Below are 15,910 nucleotides of genomic sequence, written 5' to 3'. Positions count from 1 at the left end.
TTTTGGGGCTGTTTTTCATTGACCAAGAACCCTACGGTTCTTAGGGGATCTGAGAACAACTCCAGTTGAACCCTTCATTTTTAGAGTTGTAGTCGGCTCTATTTACGCTCAGATTCAAAACATGATGATTAGCATCAACGATCAAGTCAGCTGCTGCTGCTCCAATACTGTATGAGGTGAGACGTTGAACTGATGTTGAACCGGGCAGTCAGCTGCTGCTGCTCCAATACAGTATGAGGTGAGACGTTGAACTGATGTTGAACAGGGCAGACAGCTGCTCCAATACTGTATGAGGTGAGACGTTGAACCGATGTTGAACAGGGCAGTCAGCTGCTGCTGCTCCAATACTGTATGAGGTGAGACGGTGAACTGATGTTGAACAGGGCAGTCAGCTGCTGCTGCTCCAATACTGTATGAGGTGAGACGGTGAACTGATGTTGAACAGGGCAGTCAGCTGCTGCTGCTCCAATACAGTATGAGGTGAGATGGTGAACTGACGTTGAACTGGGCAGTCAGCTGCTGCTGCTCCAATACAGTATGAGGTGAGACGGTGAACTGATGTTGAACTGGGAAGTCAGCTGCTGCTGCTCCAATACAGTATGAGGTGAGACGGTGAACTGACGTTGAACTGGGCAGTCAGCTGCTGCTCTAATACAGTATGAGGTGACGGTGAACTGATGTTGAATCATAATGAATAAGTTAATTAGTGAAACTGTTAAAAAAATAGTATATGGAATATTAAATATATTACGGTATTGTTATCATATAGAAACATTATGGAATATTGTACAATATATTACGGTATTGTTATGATATAGAAATATCATGGAATATTGTACATCACATTAAATATATTACTCTATTGTTATCATATAGAAACATCATGGAATATTGTACATTATATTAAATATATTACGGTATTGTTATCATATAGAAATATCATGGAATATTGTACATCATATTAAATATATTATTCTATTGTTATCATATAGAAACATCATGGAATATTGTACATCATATTAAATATATTACTCTATTGTTATCCTATAGAAACATCATGGAATATTGTACATCATATTAGCATCAACATACATTATTGTTTAATTCAATTTCACATAATAAGGATTTTTCATATTTTCAAGTTCAGAAGTCAGAACCCATCACCTGCTATGTAAAAGAGACAGAAGAATGCACAATGACCAATGCTATCCGGGATCCTTGGGACATCCCTACCCTAAACCTTAGCCTAAACCCCTATCCTTATCTCTACCTGAAAATACATGATCTAAGTGATTGATAGTTGGTATTCAGCAGTCATAAAGCCTTATTTACTTTAATGAACTACTAAAATAGTGATTTTGTCAGACAGCATAGACAGCAGCTCTACACTTTATTGACTGACTGATCCATTCATCCTTCCATCCCTCCTCAGCCTTCCTCTCCTCTGAAGACCAAGTGAGGGTGGAGCTCAGTCAGAGAGCTGTTGAGGGACTGGTTAGGAAGAACACTTCTACAGCCAGAGAGGTGAGAGGTCACACATGGTTTAGATGGTAAATATTTATGTCCCCTTAGCGGTTAATCACGTCAGCTAAAGGGAATATGTTCCATCTATGTTTATTTACATTAGTGCAAGTTGTTCACTGATATGGGTGTAATTTCTCACCCCTTTTGGCTGTATGAAAGTTAATTTCCCCTCAGACACACATTTGTTATTTGCTATTATGAAGGTAATTTGTGTAAAATGTACTTTCCCCCACTCATTCACCCATCTCTTTACATTGCTTTTGCATATTTAGTGGCCTGACTGCATCCAGACTATCTCAAAGGCCCATCCTGGCAGATCTGAACCGAATGCAGCTTGGAGTGATCAGATGACAGAAGTCCCATTTAGGTGCCAGGTGTAACTGAGGCCATAGATGCTCCATATCCATTACTTTGATTGTTTTATATAATATGATTAAATGTGTTTCTGTGTTGCAGGTGCAGTCAAGAAATGGAACAGCAAGGCCACAGAAAATGACATAAGCAGAGCTGTGGGAGACCACCTCAAGCCCCTGGTAGAGCCGGGGGTGGTGTTTACCACTCCACCACGCCTTCAGCAGGCTGGAAAAGTGATACTGTTTTTCATTCAAAGAGGGACCATCAGTCTGTTGATTGGTCATTGGGTTCATTTGTTGAAATCAAATTAAGCTTTATTTATACAGCACATTTCAGACATGCAACACAATGGCTTCACAGGAAGAAAAAACTGAAAAAATAACAGAAATATTTAGTACACAGCATAAGATTAACAACTGAAAGACTAATGAACATTCTAAGGAAATTCCATTGATTAAAATATTAATTGGATGCAATACCCAACCTAAAATATTAGCTTGTTTTTTAGGAGGGGCTCTGAAAGACACTATGGGGGTGTCCACTGGAATTTGACTAGTAACAACAACTGGGACCTAAAAGACACCCACCATGAGACCCACTAAATCTGCCCAAGAAGAGGCAAACAAAAGAAAAACCCACACCAAACTTAAAGACAGGAAGCAAACAAAAAAGGTGGAGCAACTAAAGGTGTTGACTCTCCACATCTATCAAGACAACTGGAGCACTGGGCCAGACACTCTTAAATAGAACCTGGACCAGCTCAGGTGAAACACCTTCCCACTAACGAGATGGACAAGCCAGCACAGGTGTAACACATACTGACTAACGAGGTGACACCAATCAGTGCTCCCAAGACACATTTCAGTTGAATGCATTCAGTTGTACAATCAATCAAATGTATTTATAAAGCCCTTCTTACATCAGCTGATGTCACAGAGTACTGTACAGAAACCCAGCCTAAAACCCCAAACAGCAAGCAATGCAGGTGTAGAAGCACGGTGGCTAGGAAAAACTCCCTAGAAAGACAAGAACCTAGGAAGAAACCTAGAGAGGAATCAGGCTCTGAGGGGTGGCCAGTCCTCTTCTGGCTGTGCCGGGTGGAGATTATAACAGAACATGGCCAAGATGTTCAAATGTTCATAGATGACCAGCAGGGTCAAATAATAATAATCACAGTAGTTGTCGAGGGTGTAACAGGTCAGCACCTCAGTAGTAAATGTCAGTTAGCTTTTCATAGCCAATCATTCAGAGTATCTCTACAACTTCCATTTCACATAATCATCTACAATGCTTCACCTTCTACAATATAAACATGGTGTCTACTGGCTGTCAACAATTAAAAACAAGAAAAAACACGTTCTTCTAAATAATAATATACAATCGTATTATTTTTTTAATCATTTTTCTTTCCATAGAATCCTAAAACTCACTAGCTTCTAGAACTCTCATCTTCCTAAAACTCACTAGCTTCTAGAACTCTCGTCTTCCTAAAACTCACTAGCTTCTAGAACTCTCGTCTTCCTAAAACTCACTAGCTTCTAGAACTCTCGTCTTCCTAAAACTCACTAGCTTCTAGAACTCTCGTCCCCTTGGAACGAGCCCAAACAAAACTCAAATCAAATTGTATTAGTCACATGCGCCGGATACAACACTTGGAACTCTTACTTACGAGCCCCCAACAGTGCAGTTAAAAAATACAGAAAAGAATAAGAGATAAAACTAATATCCAACACAGAAAAACGTGTCAGAATAAATTGTGACCATGGTAACTCACTGGCTAAATGCAAAACACAAACCTATTTGACTGCCCACCCTTGAGATAATCAGCAACCAAGTTGTCCTTATGACAGACGTGTCTGATTTCAAGAGGAAACTCCTGCGATATCCGTAGTAACTTTCCACCTCACTGCTGAGCTTCTCTCTCTTTTCAGGGTTCACTAGATAGGCATGTTGTTGCATATAAAAGCAGGGTAACAATGTCAATATAATTGTACCCAAAAATGTCAAGTTGGTTGCATGAATAACTATGATTACTAAATGTTACATAATATGAAATATCAAAACCAAATGTTCACCCCTTTGTTAATATGTATTGGCAATAATTAACTTAATGGTGAGGCATGGAATAATAAAACATGTATACTTTGTCAGGCTGAATGTTTGAATATATGAGGTGATTTGGGTCATGCTTCTTCAGTAGTGGAATAAAGACAATTAGCATTTGAATGTTGTAAAGAAATACTGGAGTGATGTCAGATTGTTAATAAAAATTGATTATAGGTGTATCGGCTGCAAGTACGTTGAAATTAAGCAGTTTTCAAGTCATTGAAAAAAATCGACCCGAAAAGACATCTTTTCAACTTTCACTTTCAACTCCAACAGAACATATACTGGACAGAACATATACTGGACAGAACATATACTGGACAGAACATATACTGGACAGAACGTATATTGGACGTCAGGCATAGTCTTATTTTCAACGTCTTTAGAATGACATTTTGATAAATGGGAATAGTGCAATGTCAAAACACAGTTTTAACGTGTCCAAATCAATAACCAATATGCAGAAACAGTTTGAAGTGTTGCATTTTGATTCCAGTGGGTCACCAACGTGGTAAACAGCTAGCTACATTGTGATTCCAGTGGGTCACCAACGTGGTAAACAGCTAGCTACATTGTGATTCAAGTGGGTCACCAACGTGGTAAGTGTAACACAACTCTTTTTTGTTAGTCACTTTTTGTTAAATCACATAAATAATAACTCTTTCAATTCAGAGCCTGGATTTTTTCCCTGAGGCTAAAATCAATTGAACAGGGGGCAAACATTTAGGGTTCTACATTGACATTCATTACAAAATACTCCTACTACAATGTTAAAATAATCTACATTGTGACATTATTTAATTATTTCATTGATATCATGAAAAAACTCCTTCATGTATTTTCTGATGTTTGATCAGAGATCTTTTACCAGAGTATCTCTTCCCACATTGATCACAGCTATACGGTTTCTCTCCTGTGTGTGTTCTCTGGTGTAATGTCAGCTGGCTAGATTGACCAAAACGCTTCCCACATTGACCACAGCTATAAAGTTTCTCTCCTGTGTGTGTTCTCTGGTGTGCAGTCTGCTGGCAAGATTGACCAAAACTCTTACCACATTGATCACAGCTATAAGGTTTCTCTCCTGTGTGTGTTCTCTGGTGTACAGTCAGAGAGCCAGATGTAGTAAAACTCTTCCCACATTGACCACAGCTAAAGGGTTTTTCTCCTGTGTGTATTCTCTGGTGTACTGTGAGCTGGTCAGATTTAACAAAACTCTTCCCACATTGATCACAGCTATAAAGTTCATCTCCTGTGTGTGTTCTCTGGTGTAAAGTCAGATAGCCAGAAGTAGTAAAACTCTTGCCACATTGATCACAGCTATAAGGTTTCTCTCCTGTGTGTGTTCTCTGGTGCACTGTCAGATAGCCAGAAGTAGTAAAACTCTTCCCACATTGATCACAGCTATACGGTTTCTCTCCTGTGTGTGTTCTCTGGTGCACTGTCAGATCACTAGATTGACAAAAACTCTTCCCACATTGATCACAGCTATAAGGTTTCTCTCCTGTGTGTGTTCTCTGGTGCACTGTCAGATAGCCAGAAGTAGTAAAACTCTTCCCACATTGATCACAGCTATAAGGTTTCTCTCCTGTGTGTGTTCTCTGGTGTATAGTCAGATTGCTAGATGTAACAAAACTCTTCCCACATTGATCACAGCTATAAGGTTTCTCTCCTGTGTGTGTTCTCTGGTGTATAGTCAGATTGCTAGATGTAACAAAACTCTTCCCACATTGATCACAGCTATAAGGTTTATCTCCTGTGTGTATTCTCTGGTGTACTGTCAGAGAGCCAGATTTAGTAAAACTCTTCCCACATTGATCACAGCTATAAGATTTCTCTCCTGTGTGGATCCTTTGATGAATTTTAATGCCTGATGAGGTGAATCTCTTCCCACAGTCAGAGCAGCAGTGAGTTCTCTTCCCTGTGGATCTCTGCAGGTGTTTATTGAGGCGTTCTGATCTGGAGAGACTCTTCTCTGCCTCGTCAGCATCATGAGGTTGTTGAGGCGCCCCAGAGGATCCACGATAGTCCCGTATCTCTCCTGTGTGAACAACAAAGTCAGATGATTAAAGGCCCACAACAGTGGAAATCCACTGTAAAAGGTGATGCCAACAGCGTAGCCATGATGTTGTACAACAATTGACGTCTGTAATGAATGTTAAAATTATTTTGACAATTGTCTTAAAATGAGCAAGAATAGTCATATTGTAGTAGTAACATCAATGATTGTAGACTAGAAATAAGTTATTCATGTTGTTGAAACTCTAAGCAGTGTGCCAGACGACTTTTGGTCTCCAATATAGGCCCCTTTCTGTGTTTAATAAAATTGCGGCACAAGGGCGATGCGCACACAATTTGATTGCAGAAACACCTCCCTGCTAATGAGGAAACCGATAGTAATGGATGTAGTATATCTGCTAATGAGGAAACCACAAGTTATGGATGTAGTATATCTGCCTGGAGCAAAAATGGTGAGCAAAGCTTTTAGTTTTTCACAATGTATTCTGAATGGGGGAAAACTCAGGGGAGTAACCTCTATTTCCAGGTTGATTATGAGTACATTTCACACTACTTTGGATTATAATTGTAAGGCTCGTTTGAATGTCCTGCTTAATATAAATGTTTGCTACAGTATTAAGAATTATGTGTAATTATTGAAGAACCGCGTTAATGACAGTATACATTTGGGTGTTGCTAATAAAGTTAAGATTTCTTTGTATTTCACCTTTATTTAACCAGGTAGGCCAGTCGAGAACAAGTTCTCATTTACAACTGCGACCTGGCCAAGATAAAGCAAAGCAGTGCGACAAAAAAACAACAGTTACATACACTTAGGATAAACAAACGTACAGTCAATAACACAATAGAAAGTCTATATACAGTGTGTGCAAATGGAGTAAGGAGGTAAGGCAATAAATAGGCCATAGTAGCGAAGTAATTACAAATGAACACTGGAGTGATAGATGTGCAGATGATGATGTGCAAGTAGAAATACTGGTGTGCAAAAGAGCAAAAAAAGTTTAAAAAACATGGGGATGAGGTAGGCAATTGGATGGGCTATTTACAGATGGGCTGTGTACAGCTGCAGCGATTGGTAAGCTGTTCAGATAGCTGATGCTTAAAGTTAGTGAGGGAGAGTCTCCAGCTTCAGTGATTTTTGCAAATCGTTCCAGTCATTAGCAGCAGAGAACTGGAAGGAAAGGCGGCCAAAATAGGTGTTGGCTTTGGGGATGACCAGTGAGATATACTTCCTGGAGCGCGTGCTACGGGTGGGTGTTGCTATGGTGACCAGTGAGCTGAGTTAAGGCGGAGCTTTACCTAGCAAAGACTTATAGATGATCTGGAGCCAGTGGGTTTGGAGACGAATATGTAGCGAGGGCCAGCCGACGAGAGCAGTGGTATATGGGGATATGGTGACAAAACGGATGGCACTGTGATAGACTGCATCCAGTTTGCTGTGTAGAGTGTTGGAGGCTATTTTGAAAATGACATCACTTAAGTCAAGGATCGGTAGGATAGTCAGTTTTACGAGGGTATGTTCGGCAGCGTGAGTGAAGGAGGCTTTGTTGCAAAATAGGAAGCCAAATCTAGATTTAATTTTGGATTGGAAATGCTTAATATTAGTCTGGAAGGAGAGTTTACAGTCTAGCAAGACACCTAGGTATTTATAGTTGTCCACATATTCTAAAGTCAGAACCGCCCAGAGTAGTCATGCTGGACGGGCGGGTACGGGCAGCGATCGGTTGAAGGGCATACATTTAGTTTTACTAGCGTTTAAGAGCAGTTGGAGGCCACGGAAGGAGTGTTGTATGGCATTGAAGCTCATTTGGAGGTTCGTTAACCTTTATGGGATAGGGCGCAGCATTTTCACTTTTGGATGAATAGCGTGCCCAGAGTGAACTGCCTCCTACTCTGTCCCAGATGCTAATCAATCAATCAATCAAGTTTATTTTATATAGCCCTTCGTACATCAGCTAATATCTCGAAGTGCTGTACAGAAACCCAGCCTAAAACCCCAAACAGCAAGCAATGCAGGTGTAGAAGCACGGTGGCTAGGAAAAACTCCCTAGAAAGGCCAAAACCTAGGAAGAAACCTAGAGAGGAACCAGGCTATGAGGGGTGGCCAGTCCTCTTCTGGCTGTGCCGGGTGGAGATTATAACAGAACATGGCCAAGATGTTCAAAATGTTCATAAGTGACAAGCATGGTCAAATAATAATCAGGAATAAATGTCAGTTGGCTTTTCATAGCCGATCATTAAGAGTTGAAAACAGCAGGTCTGGGAAAGGTAGGGGTTCCATAACCGCAGGCAGAACAGTTGAAACTGGAATAGCAGCAAGGCCAGGTGGATACCCCCGGACAGGGCCAAACAGGAAGGATATAACCCCACCCACTTTCCCAAAGCCCAGCCCCCGCACCACTAGAGGGATATCTTCAACCACCAACTTACAATCCTGAGACAAGGCCAAGTATAGCCCACAAAGATCTCCACCACAGTACAAACCAAGGGGGTGCACCCCCCAATAATATATGCATATTATTGTTAGTATTGGATAGAAAACACTCATATGTCCAAATAGCCACTTGTTGTTAGCGTGTTCAGCCCAGTAATCCATCTTCATGAGGCGCAGGCACTTCGTCCAGACAAAAACTCGAGAAGTTCCGTTACACTCCTTTAGAAACATGTCAAACGATATATGGAATCAATCTTTAGGATGTTTTTAACATAAAACATCAATAATGTTCCAACCGGAGAATTCCTTTGTCTGAAGAAAAGCACTGGAACTAGAGGTAACTCTGTCGGGAGCGCGCGTCATGAGACGAAGGCACTCTGCCAGACCACTGACTCAAAGAGGTCTCATGAGCCCCTCCTTTATAGTAGAAGCCTCATTCAAGTTTCTAAAGACGGTTGACATCTAGTGGAAGCCGTAGGAGGTGCAACTTTATCCATATCTCAATGTGTATTCGGTAAGCCAAGCTTTAAAAAACTACAAACCTCAGATTTCCCACTTCCTGGTTGGATTTGTCTCAGGTTTTCGCCTGCCATATGAGTTCTGTTATACTCACAGACATCATTCAAACAGTTTTAGAAACTTCAGAGTGTTTTATTTCCAATACTAGTAATAATATGCATATATTAGCATCTGGGACAGAGTAGCAGGCAGTTTACTCTGGGCACCTTATTCATCCAAGCTACTCAATACTGCCCTCCTGTCACCAAGAAGTTGTGTCCAAAGAAGGGCCAGATGTATACAGAATGGTGTCGTCTGCATAAAGGTGGATCAAGGAATACCCCGCAGCAAGAGCAACATCGTTGATATATACAGAGAAAAGAGTTGGCCCGAGAATTGAACCCTGTGGTACCCCCATAGAGACTGCCAGAAGTCCATACAACAGGCCCTCCGATTTGACACACTGAACTCTGTCTAAGAAGTAGTTGGTGAACAAGGCGAGTCAGTCATTTGAGAAACTAAGGCTGTTGAGTCTGCCGATAAGAATACGGTGATTGACAGTGTCGAAATCCTTGGCCAGGTTGATGAAGACAGCGACACAGTATTGTCTTTTATCAATGGCGGTTATGATATCGTTTAGTACCTTGAGCGTGGCTGAACAAAATAAACAAAATGGAGAACCGTGATTAATGAACAGTCCAGCAGGCATCAGCTATGTAGCCAAGTGATCATAGGGTCCAGTGAACAGCAATATATGAACTAGGGAAGCCGTTAGGTAATCATTACTATGCTAGCCGGGAGATGCGCCTGGCTCGAGGCTAACTGGTGCTAGCGTCGGGACAAGGGCATTAGCCACTATAGCCACTCCAGTGCGTCCGGTGCAAAGGTCCAGAGCTTACGGCAGGAATCCGGTGATGTAGTGGCTTCTAGTCGTGTTAGTGAAGAGTCTGGGAGACATCAGCTGTGTAGCCGAGTGATCATAGGGTCCACTGAGCAGGCCGGGAGATGGGCCTGGCTCAAGGCTAGCGTCGAGGCTGGGCCACTCGGCGGCAGCTAGCTAGCTGCGATTATCCGGTGTAATGGTCCAGAGCTTACGGCAGGAATACGGTGATGTAGTGGAGACAAACAGTCCGATATGCTCAGGGTTGATATCGCGCTGTGCAGACTGACAGATATTATCCAGGCTAAAAGCGGCTGGTGTCTGAGCTAAAAAGGTAAAGGCCTTTAGCAGTGGCTAACAATGACTAAATAGCTAGTAGCTAATTAGCCGGTTAGCTTCTGATGGCTAGCTTCTGATGGAGGTTCTAGCTATAAGGTCTAAAAAAAAAAAATAGCAGATCCGCATCATAATGGGTGAGGCGGGTTGCCGTCTTGGATTACAAGATGACTCTGTTAAAAACCATTGGATTTAGCAAACTCTGAAATGATTTTGTGTTTCTGTGCCCATGAAAACTGTTTTCCCAGAGTAACACAAGGAGCCACTAAATGATACATAGTTCGAGTGCATTTCAGAATATAACAAAACTGTCCGACAGCAAGATCCCGTATTTAAGTTGAAGTTCATCATATGACAAGCGTAACGTTATGACTATAACTACTGTTCCCTGAAGGAGGGAAACTAGGTACAACATAGTATTAAATCCACATGTTATGACTATAACTACTGTTCCCTGAAGGAGGGAAACTAGGTACAACATACTATCATATCCACGCCTCGCTGGAAGCCCCGCCTTCCACAGGTGATGAGCGTGAGGTTTGGATTTAATCCTTCAATTTAATACCGCTCTTCACCGACCCAGGAAGGGGTGGGGCCAATTAGGTGTTATACCTCGTTTCCCTCCTTCAGGGAAGTGTAATTATAATCAAAGTTACACTCCCTTTCAGTTGGTCAACTTCGGTAGAACATACTATGGGGAAATACAATCATTCCCCAACCGAACCAAACGAATACTAAATGAAACAGCCCATGGCAGATCACCCAGACCTGACCCCGCAAGATGCGTCAGTTTTGTCAATTTTTGTCAATTTATTCATTGTCTTTTGTTTGAAACACTCCTGTCAGTGTTGAGTAAGGACGCACACCTGATTACACATATAGAAGTAGGACTAGTCAACCTGGACTGAGCACAAATGTAGGCCTATTAATGTGCCTATTTGGGGATGTCTGATAGTATTTCTGATTGTCTTAACGCACCACCAATGAGTTGTGGAGATTCTCAACAACAAAAAAATATTCAGCATCTCCAAATAATTTTTTCTGCACCTCAAACAGCAGGTAAACAAAGTCTTATTAGAATCCATTACGAATGACAATAGTTGCTCAAAGTATTTGTAAATTATTTCCAGCTCTCGCTCTTTCGATAACCACTCAGCATTAAAGGGAAAAATGTAATGCTCTGATCCAGTGGAAATGTTATAAAATACCTGATTACTTCTTATCCTTTGCACAAATAGACGACAGCTGTGTCTGTCCAGAACTCACTGGCGCAGGAAACTGAGGGCCCAGAATATTTTATACAATGTTGCAAGTTTCGGAGGTGATAGTTGATAGAATGTTTCAAGTTCGTTGTTGACAGGCCATGTGCAGGCAAGGTGATTTATAGGATATTTATTTTTAAATCTGGATATTTTCTACCTGCAGGCTGCAAATGTTTTTGTTTGTTGGTTTCATGTAGGCTATTTTTACATAGTTGGCAATGGCAATAAAAGCCTATTACCAGAAACTATAGGACCATAACGACTGCTGGTGTAATCTATTACCAGAAACTATAGGAGCATAACGACTGCTGGTGTAGCCTATTACCAGAAACTATAGGAGCATAACGACTGCTGGTGTAATCTATTACCAGAAACTATAGGAGCATAACGACTGCTGGTGTAGCCTATTACCAAAAACTATAGGAGCATAACGACTGCAGGTGTAGCCTATTACCAGAAACTATAGGAGCATAACGACTGCTGGTGTAGCCTATTACCAGAAACTATAGGAGCATAACGACTGCTGGTGTAGCATATTACCAGAAACTATAGGAGCATAACGACTGCAGGTGTAGCCTATTACCAGAAACTATAGGAGCATAACGACTGCAGGTGTAGCCTACTACCAGAAACTATAGGAGCATAACGACTGCTGGTGTAGCCTATTACCAGAAACTATAGGAGCATAACGACTGCTGGTGTAATCTATTACCAGAAACTGTAGGAGCATAACGACTGCAGGTGTAGCCTATTACCAGAAACTGTAGGCGCATAACGACTGCTGGTGTAGCCTATTACCAGAAACTATAGGAGCATAACGACTGCTGGTGTAGCCTATTACCAGAAACTATAGGAGCATAACATCAGAATTTACGAAGGCCAGCAGCAGCGGGAGGAGTAGGCTAAAGAAGAAGTTTTTCTGATGGTTAGAATATCTTGTTTCAGAGGGGTGTCATCAATAGCCCATAATGACAAAGTGAAAACAGGTAAAAAACATAAATACCTTATTTTCATAAGTATTCAGACCCTTTGCTATGACACTCAAAATTGCTTTCAGGTGCATCTTGTTTCGATTAATCATCCTTGAGATGTATCTACAACTTGTTCAGAGTCCACCTGTGGTAAATTCAATTGATTGGATATGATTTGGAAGGCACACCTGTCTATATAAGGTCCCACAGTTGACAGTGCATGTCAGAGAAAAAAACAAGCAATGAGGTCGAAGGAATTGTCCGTAGAGCTCCAAGACAGGATTATGTCGAGGCACAGATCTGGGGAAGGGTACCAAAACAATTCTGCAGCATTGAAGGTCCCCAAGAACACAGTGGCCTCCATCATTTTTAAATGTAATACTCTTCCTAGTCACCTGGCCAAACTGGGCTATTGGGGGAGAAGGGCCTTGGTCAGGGAGGTGACCAAAAACCTGATGGTCACTCTGACAGCGCTCCAGAGTTCCTCTGTGGAGATGGGAAAACTTTTCAGAAGGACAACCATCTCTGCAGCACTCCAACAATCAGGCCTTTATGGTAGAGTGGCCAGACGGAAGCCACTCCTCAGTAAAAGACACATGACAGCCTGCTTGGAGTTTGCCAAAAGGAACCCAAAGGATGGATGGAATGGAAAAGGTCGCCGACTGCTGGTGTAGCTTATTACCAGAAACTATAGGAGCATAACTTCAAAATGTACGAAGGCCAGCAGCAGCGGGAGGAGTAGGAAGAGTTTTTTTATGATGGTTAGGCTATCTTGATCTCTGGCTCCCGAGTCATTTGTGTGTCTAAATTATTTGATCAAACAGCGTGCTTAAAGCATCAGACCAGTTCAGAACATATAGTTGATTTAATTAAAACACATGGGGTGTGTCTATATATGGAAAAATACACATATAACATTTCTACCAATCGGTTGGTAGAAAGAAAAGATGACTCTTGGTTGACCCAAGATTTTTTTAGTTGGGGCCCTAGTGCATTCATTAAGTTCAGACCGCTTCCCTTTTTACACATTTTGTTACGTTACTTATTCTAAATTAGATTTTTTTTAAACAATTCAATGAAAATGTTAAATGTTTTAGAAATGCTTGAGACTCAAATAAATCGATTAATCATGTTGAGGATATACAGTGTTTGTTAACACATTTGATAAACATAGGAGTAAAAAAGCTTATATTTTGGGTTCTGATGGGGTACGACAGTTGAACTAAGCTCATGAGGAATTTATAAGTGAATTCTTCAAGAAACAATGGGTACATATCATTAATGTATAAGTCCCAAAATGGATGTAACAACTGCTGATTGCCCCTTTAAGACGACATATTGGGCTAATCTAATAGGAGATATTGAGGACTACAGTATTTCAGGCCATGTTATTGGATGCATTTGATCAATTGTTAACGTTTTGTTGATGGTCCACTCTTGATGTTCTACACGTTACAGTGTAGCTTCAGCCATTCCTACAGAACAACATTAAAGTGTAGAACCCTTTTACTGCATATTGGTTCAACGACTGCAGAGACGGTACTTACTGGGGTTAAACGGATCTCCAACCTCCTCTTCTTCCTCCAATGTGACAGTAATCTCCCCCTCCTCCTCTTTCACACCAAAAACTGCATCCTCCTCTTTCTCTTCCTCCTCTTCTTTTACTGTAACATCTTCCTCTTCTTTCACTGTAACCTCTTTCACATCCTCCTCTTCTTTTACTGTAACATCCTCCACCTCTTTCTCTTCCTCCTCTTCTTTTACTGTAACACCCTCCTCCTCTTTCACTCTGAACGCGTCTTCATCTTCTTTCACTGTAACGTCTTTCTCTTCTTCTTTCACTGTAACAGCCTCACCCTCTACTTCTTGTTTTACTGTGATATCCTCTTCTTCCTTCTCCTCTTTCACGACAATGTTCAGCCCCAGAGCTTCTTTCTCCGTCCAGCAGATCACCTCTTCTTTAACAAGAGGGGAGTAGTTTAGGGAGCTCATGGTCGGGGATGTTAGCTAGCTAGCTATCATTAGCGACTAGGCTAGTGCTAACTTAACCAGCCAGCTACTATAGCTGACTAATACAAAATAACGTAATATTAAATTAAATAGGTTAACAAGTAGATACGACCTAAGTGTGTCGAAAACACAGTAGCTAATATACACCGAAAGCGTATAAATAGCTTGAATCTTTCGGCTATGTTGGCTAGCAAGCTACCGAGGTGGTTGACGCGCTGTTTATGAAGAACCGTCAACTAGATTATACGTCACGCTGGCAGCGTCGCCTGAAAGATGCACATCGCCGTCTGCTGACTGGAGGGGAAACGCAGTTGAGGATCACAATTTATTTTCAGACAAAGATTATTTTAAATGGATTTAATTAAATAATACTATTATATTGAGAGATACAAAGACAGGAATGTGTTGATCGATTAGTGCAAATAAAAAATGTTTATTGCAGCACATTTAAGGCAGTTTCATTAAGTCAAACTAAATCTAAATAAGTAGCTAGCTACTGTAGGTCTATACTACTGCTACGTGGCGTAACAATACATCATGTAGATGTATATAATGAACAGACTAGGTCTATACTGCTCCTACATGGTGTAACAATACATCATGTATATAATGAACAGACTAGGTCTATACTGATCCTACATGGTGTAACAATACATCATGTAGATGTATATAATGAACAGACTAGGTCTATAATGCTCCTACATGGTGTAACAATACATCATGTATATGTATATAATGTACAGACTTGGTCTATACTGCTCCTACATGGTGTAACAATACATCATGTAGATGTATATAATGAACAGACTAGGTCTATACTGCTCCTACATTGTGTAACAATACATCATGTATATAATGAACAGACTAGGTCTATACTGATCCTACATGGTGTAAGAATACATCATGTATATGTATATAATGAACAGACTAGGTCTATACTGCTCCTACATTGTGTAACAATACATCATATAGATGTATATAATGAACAGACTAGGTCTATACTGCTCCTACATGGTGTAACAATACATCATGTAGATGTATATAATGAACAGACTAGGTCTATAATGCTCCTACATGGTGTAACAATACATCATGTAGATGTACACTACCATTCAAATTTTGGGGTCACTTAGAAATGTCCTTGTTTTTTAAAGAAAATCAAATTTTTTCATTTATTTACCTGTTTTTGCTTTGTAATTATGGGGTATTGTGATGTCATTATGGGGCAATGTGATGTCTTATGGGGTATTGTGATGTCATTATTGGGTATTGTGTAGATTGTTGAGGGGGAAAAAATGATTGAATCAATTTTAGAATAAGGCTGTAATGTAACAAAACGTGGAAAAAGTGAAAGGGTCTGAATGCTTTCCGAATGCATTGTATATATAGGGCCAGTACTTAGTGACATCACTTCATGAAACAGAAGGTACAAATATATAACATAGTTTCACAATATCAACATTCATTGTATCAAAATATATGACAAAGCTGGAAGTGGAAATGCCAGCCCAGCCACAAT

The 15,910-nt window shown here is 40.7% G+C and overlaps 1 protein-coding gene across 2 annotated transcripts in view; it reads right to left on the bottom strand.

Annotated features, from left to right (window-relative positions):
- The window catches only part of LOC129847156 (zinc finger protein ZFP2-like), a 69,067-nt gene extending 54,464 nt beyond the window's left edge, over positions 1 to 14,603 (bottom strand). The window contains exons 1-2 of one of the 2 annotated variants that reach the window (XM_055914968.1): positions 13,929 to 14,603; positions 2,143 to 6,022 (exon numbers count right to left, since the gene is read on the bottom strand). In XM_055914968.1, coding sequence (XP_055770943.1) covers positions 4,800 to 6,022; positions 13,929 to 14,373 — 1,668 coding nt within the window. In that variant the 5' untranslated portion in view covers positions 14,374 to 14,603 and the 3' untranslated portion in view covers positions 2,143 to 4,799. Of the gene's footprint in view, positions 1 to 2,142; positions 6,023 to 13,928 lie in introns of those variants that run through there. The other variant, XR_008758394.1, reaches the window with a different exon arrangement.
- Positions 14,604 to 15,910: the final 1,307 nt, after the last annotated feature.

The sequence above is a fragment of the Salvelinus fontinalis genome, unplaced genomic scaffold, assembly GCF_029448725.1.
Source record: "Salvelinus fontinalis isolate EN_2023a unplaced genomic scaffold, ASM2944872v1 scaffold_0738, whole genome shotgun sequence".
In the NCBI taxonomy this organism is placed as follows: domain Eukaryota; kingdom Metazoa; phylum Chordata; class Actinopteri; order Salmoniformes; family Salmonidae; genus Salvelinus; species Salvelinus fontinalis.
This window is presented reverse-complemented; position numbering and strand designations above follow the sequence as displayed.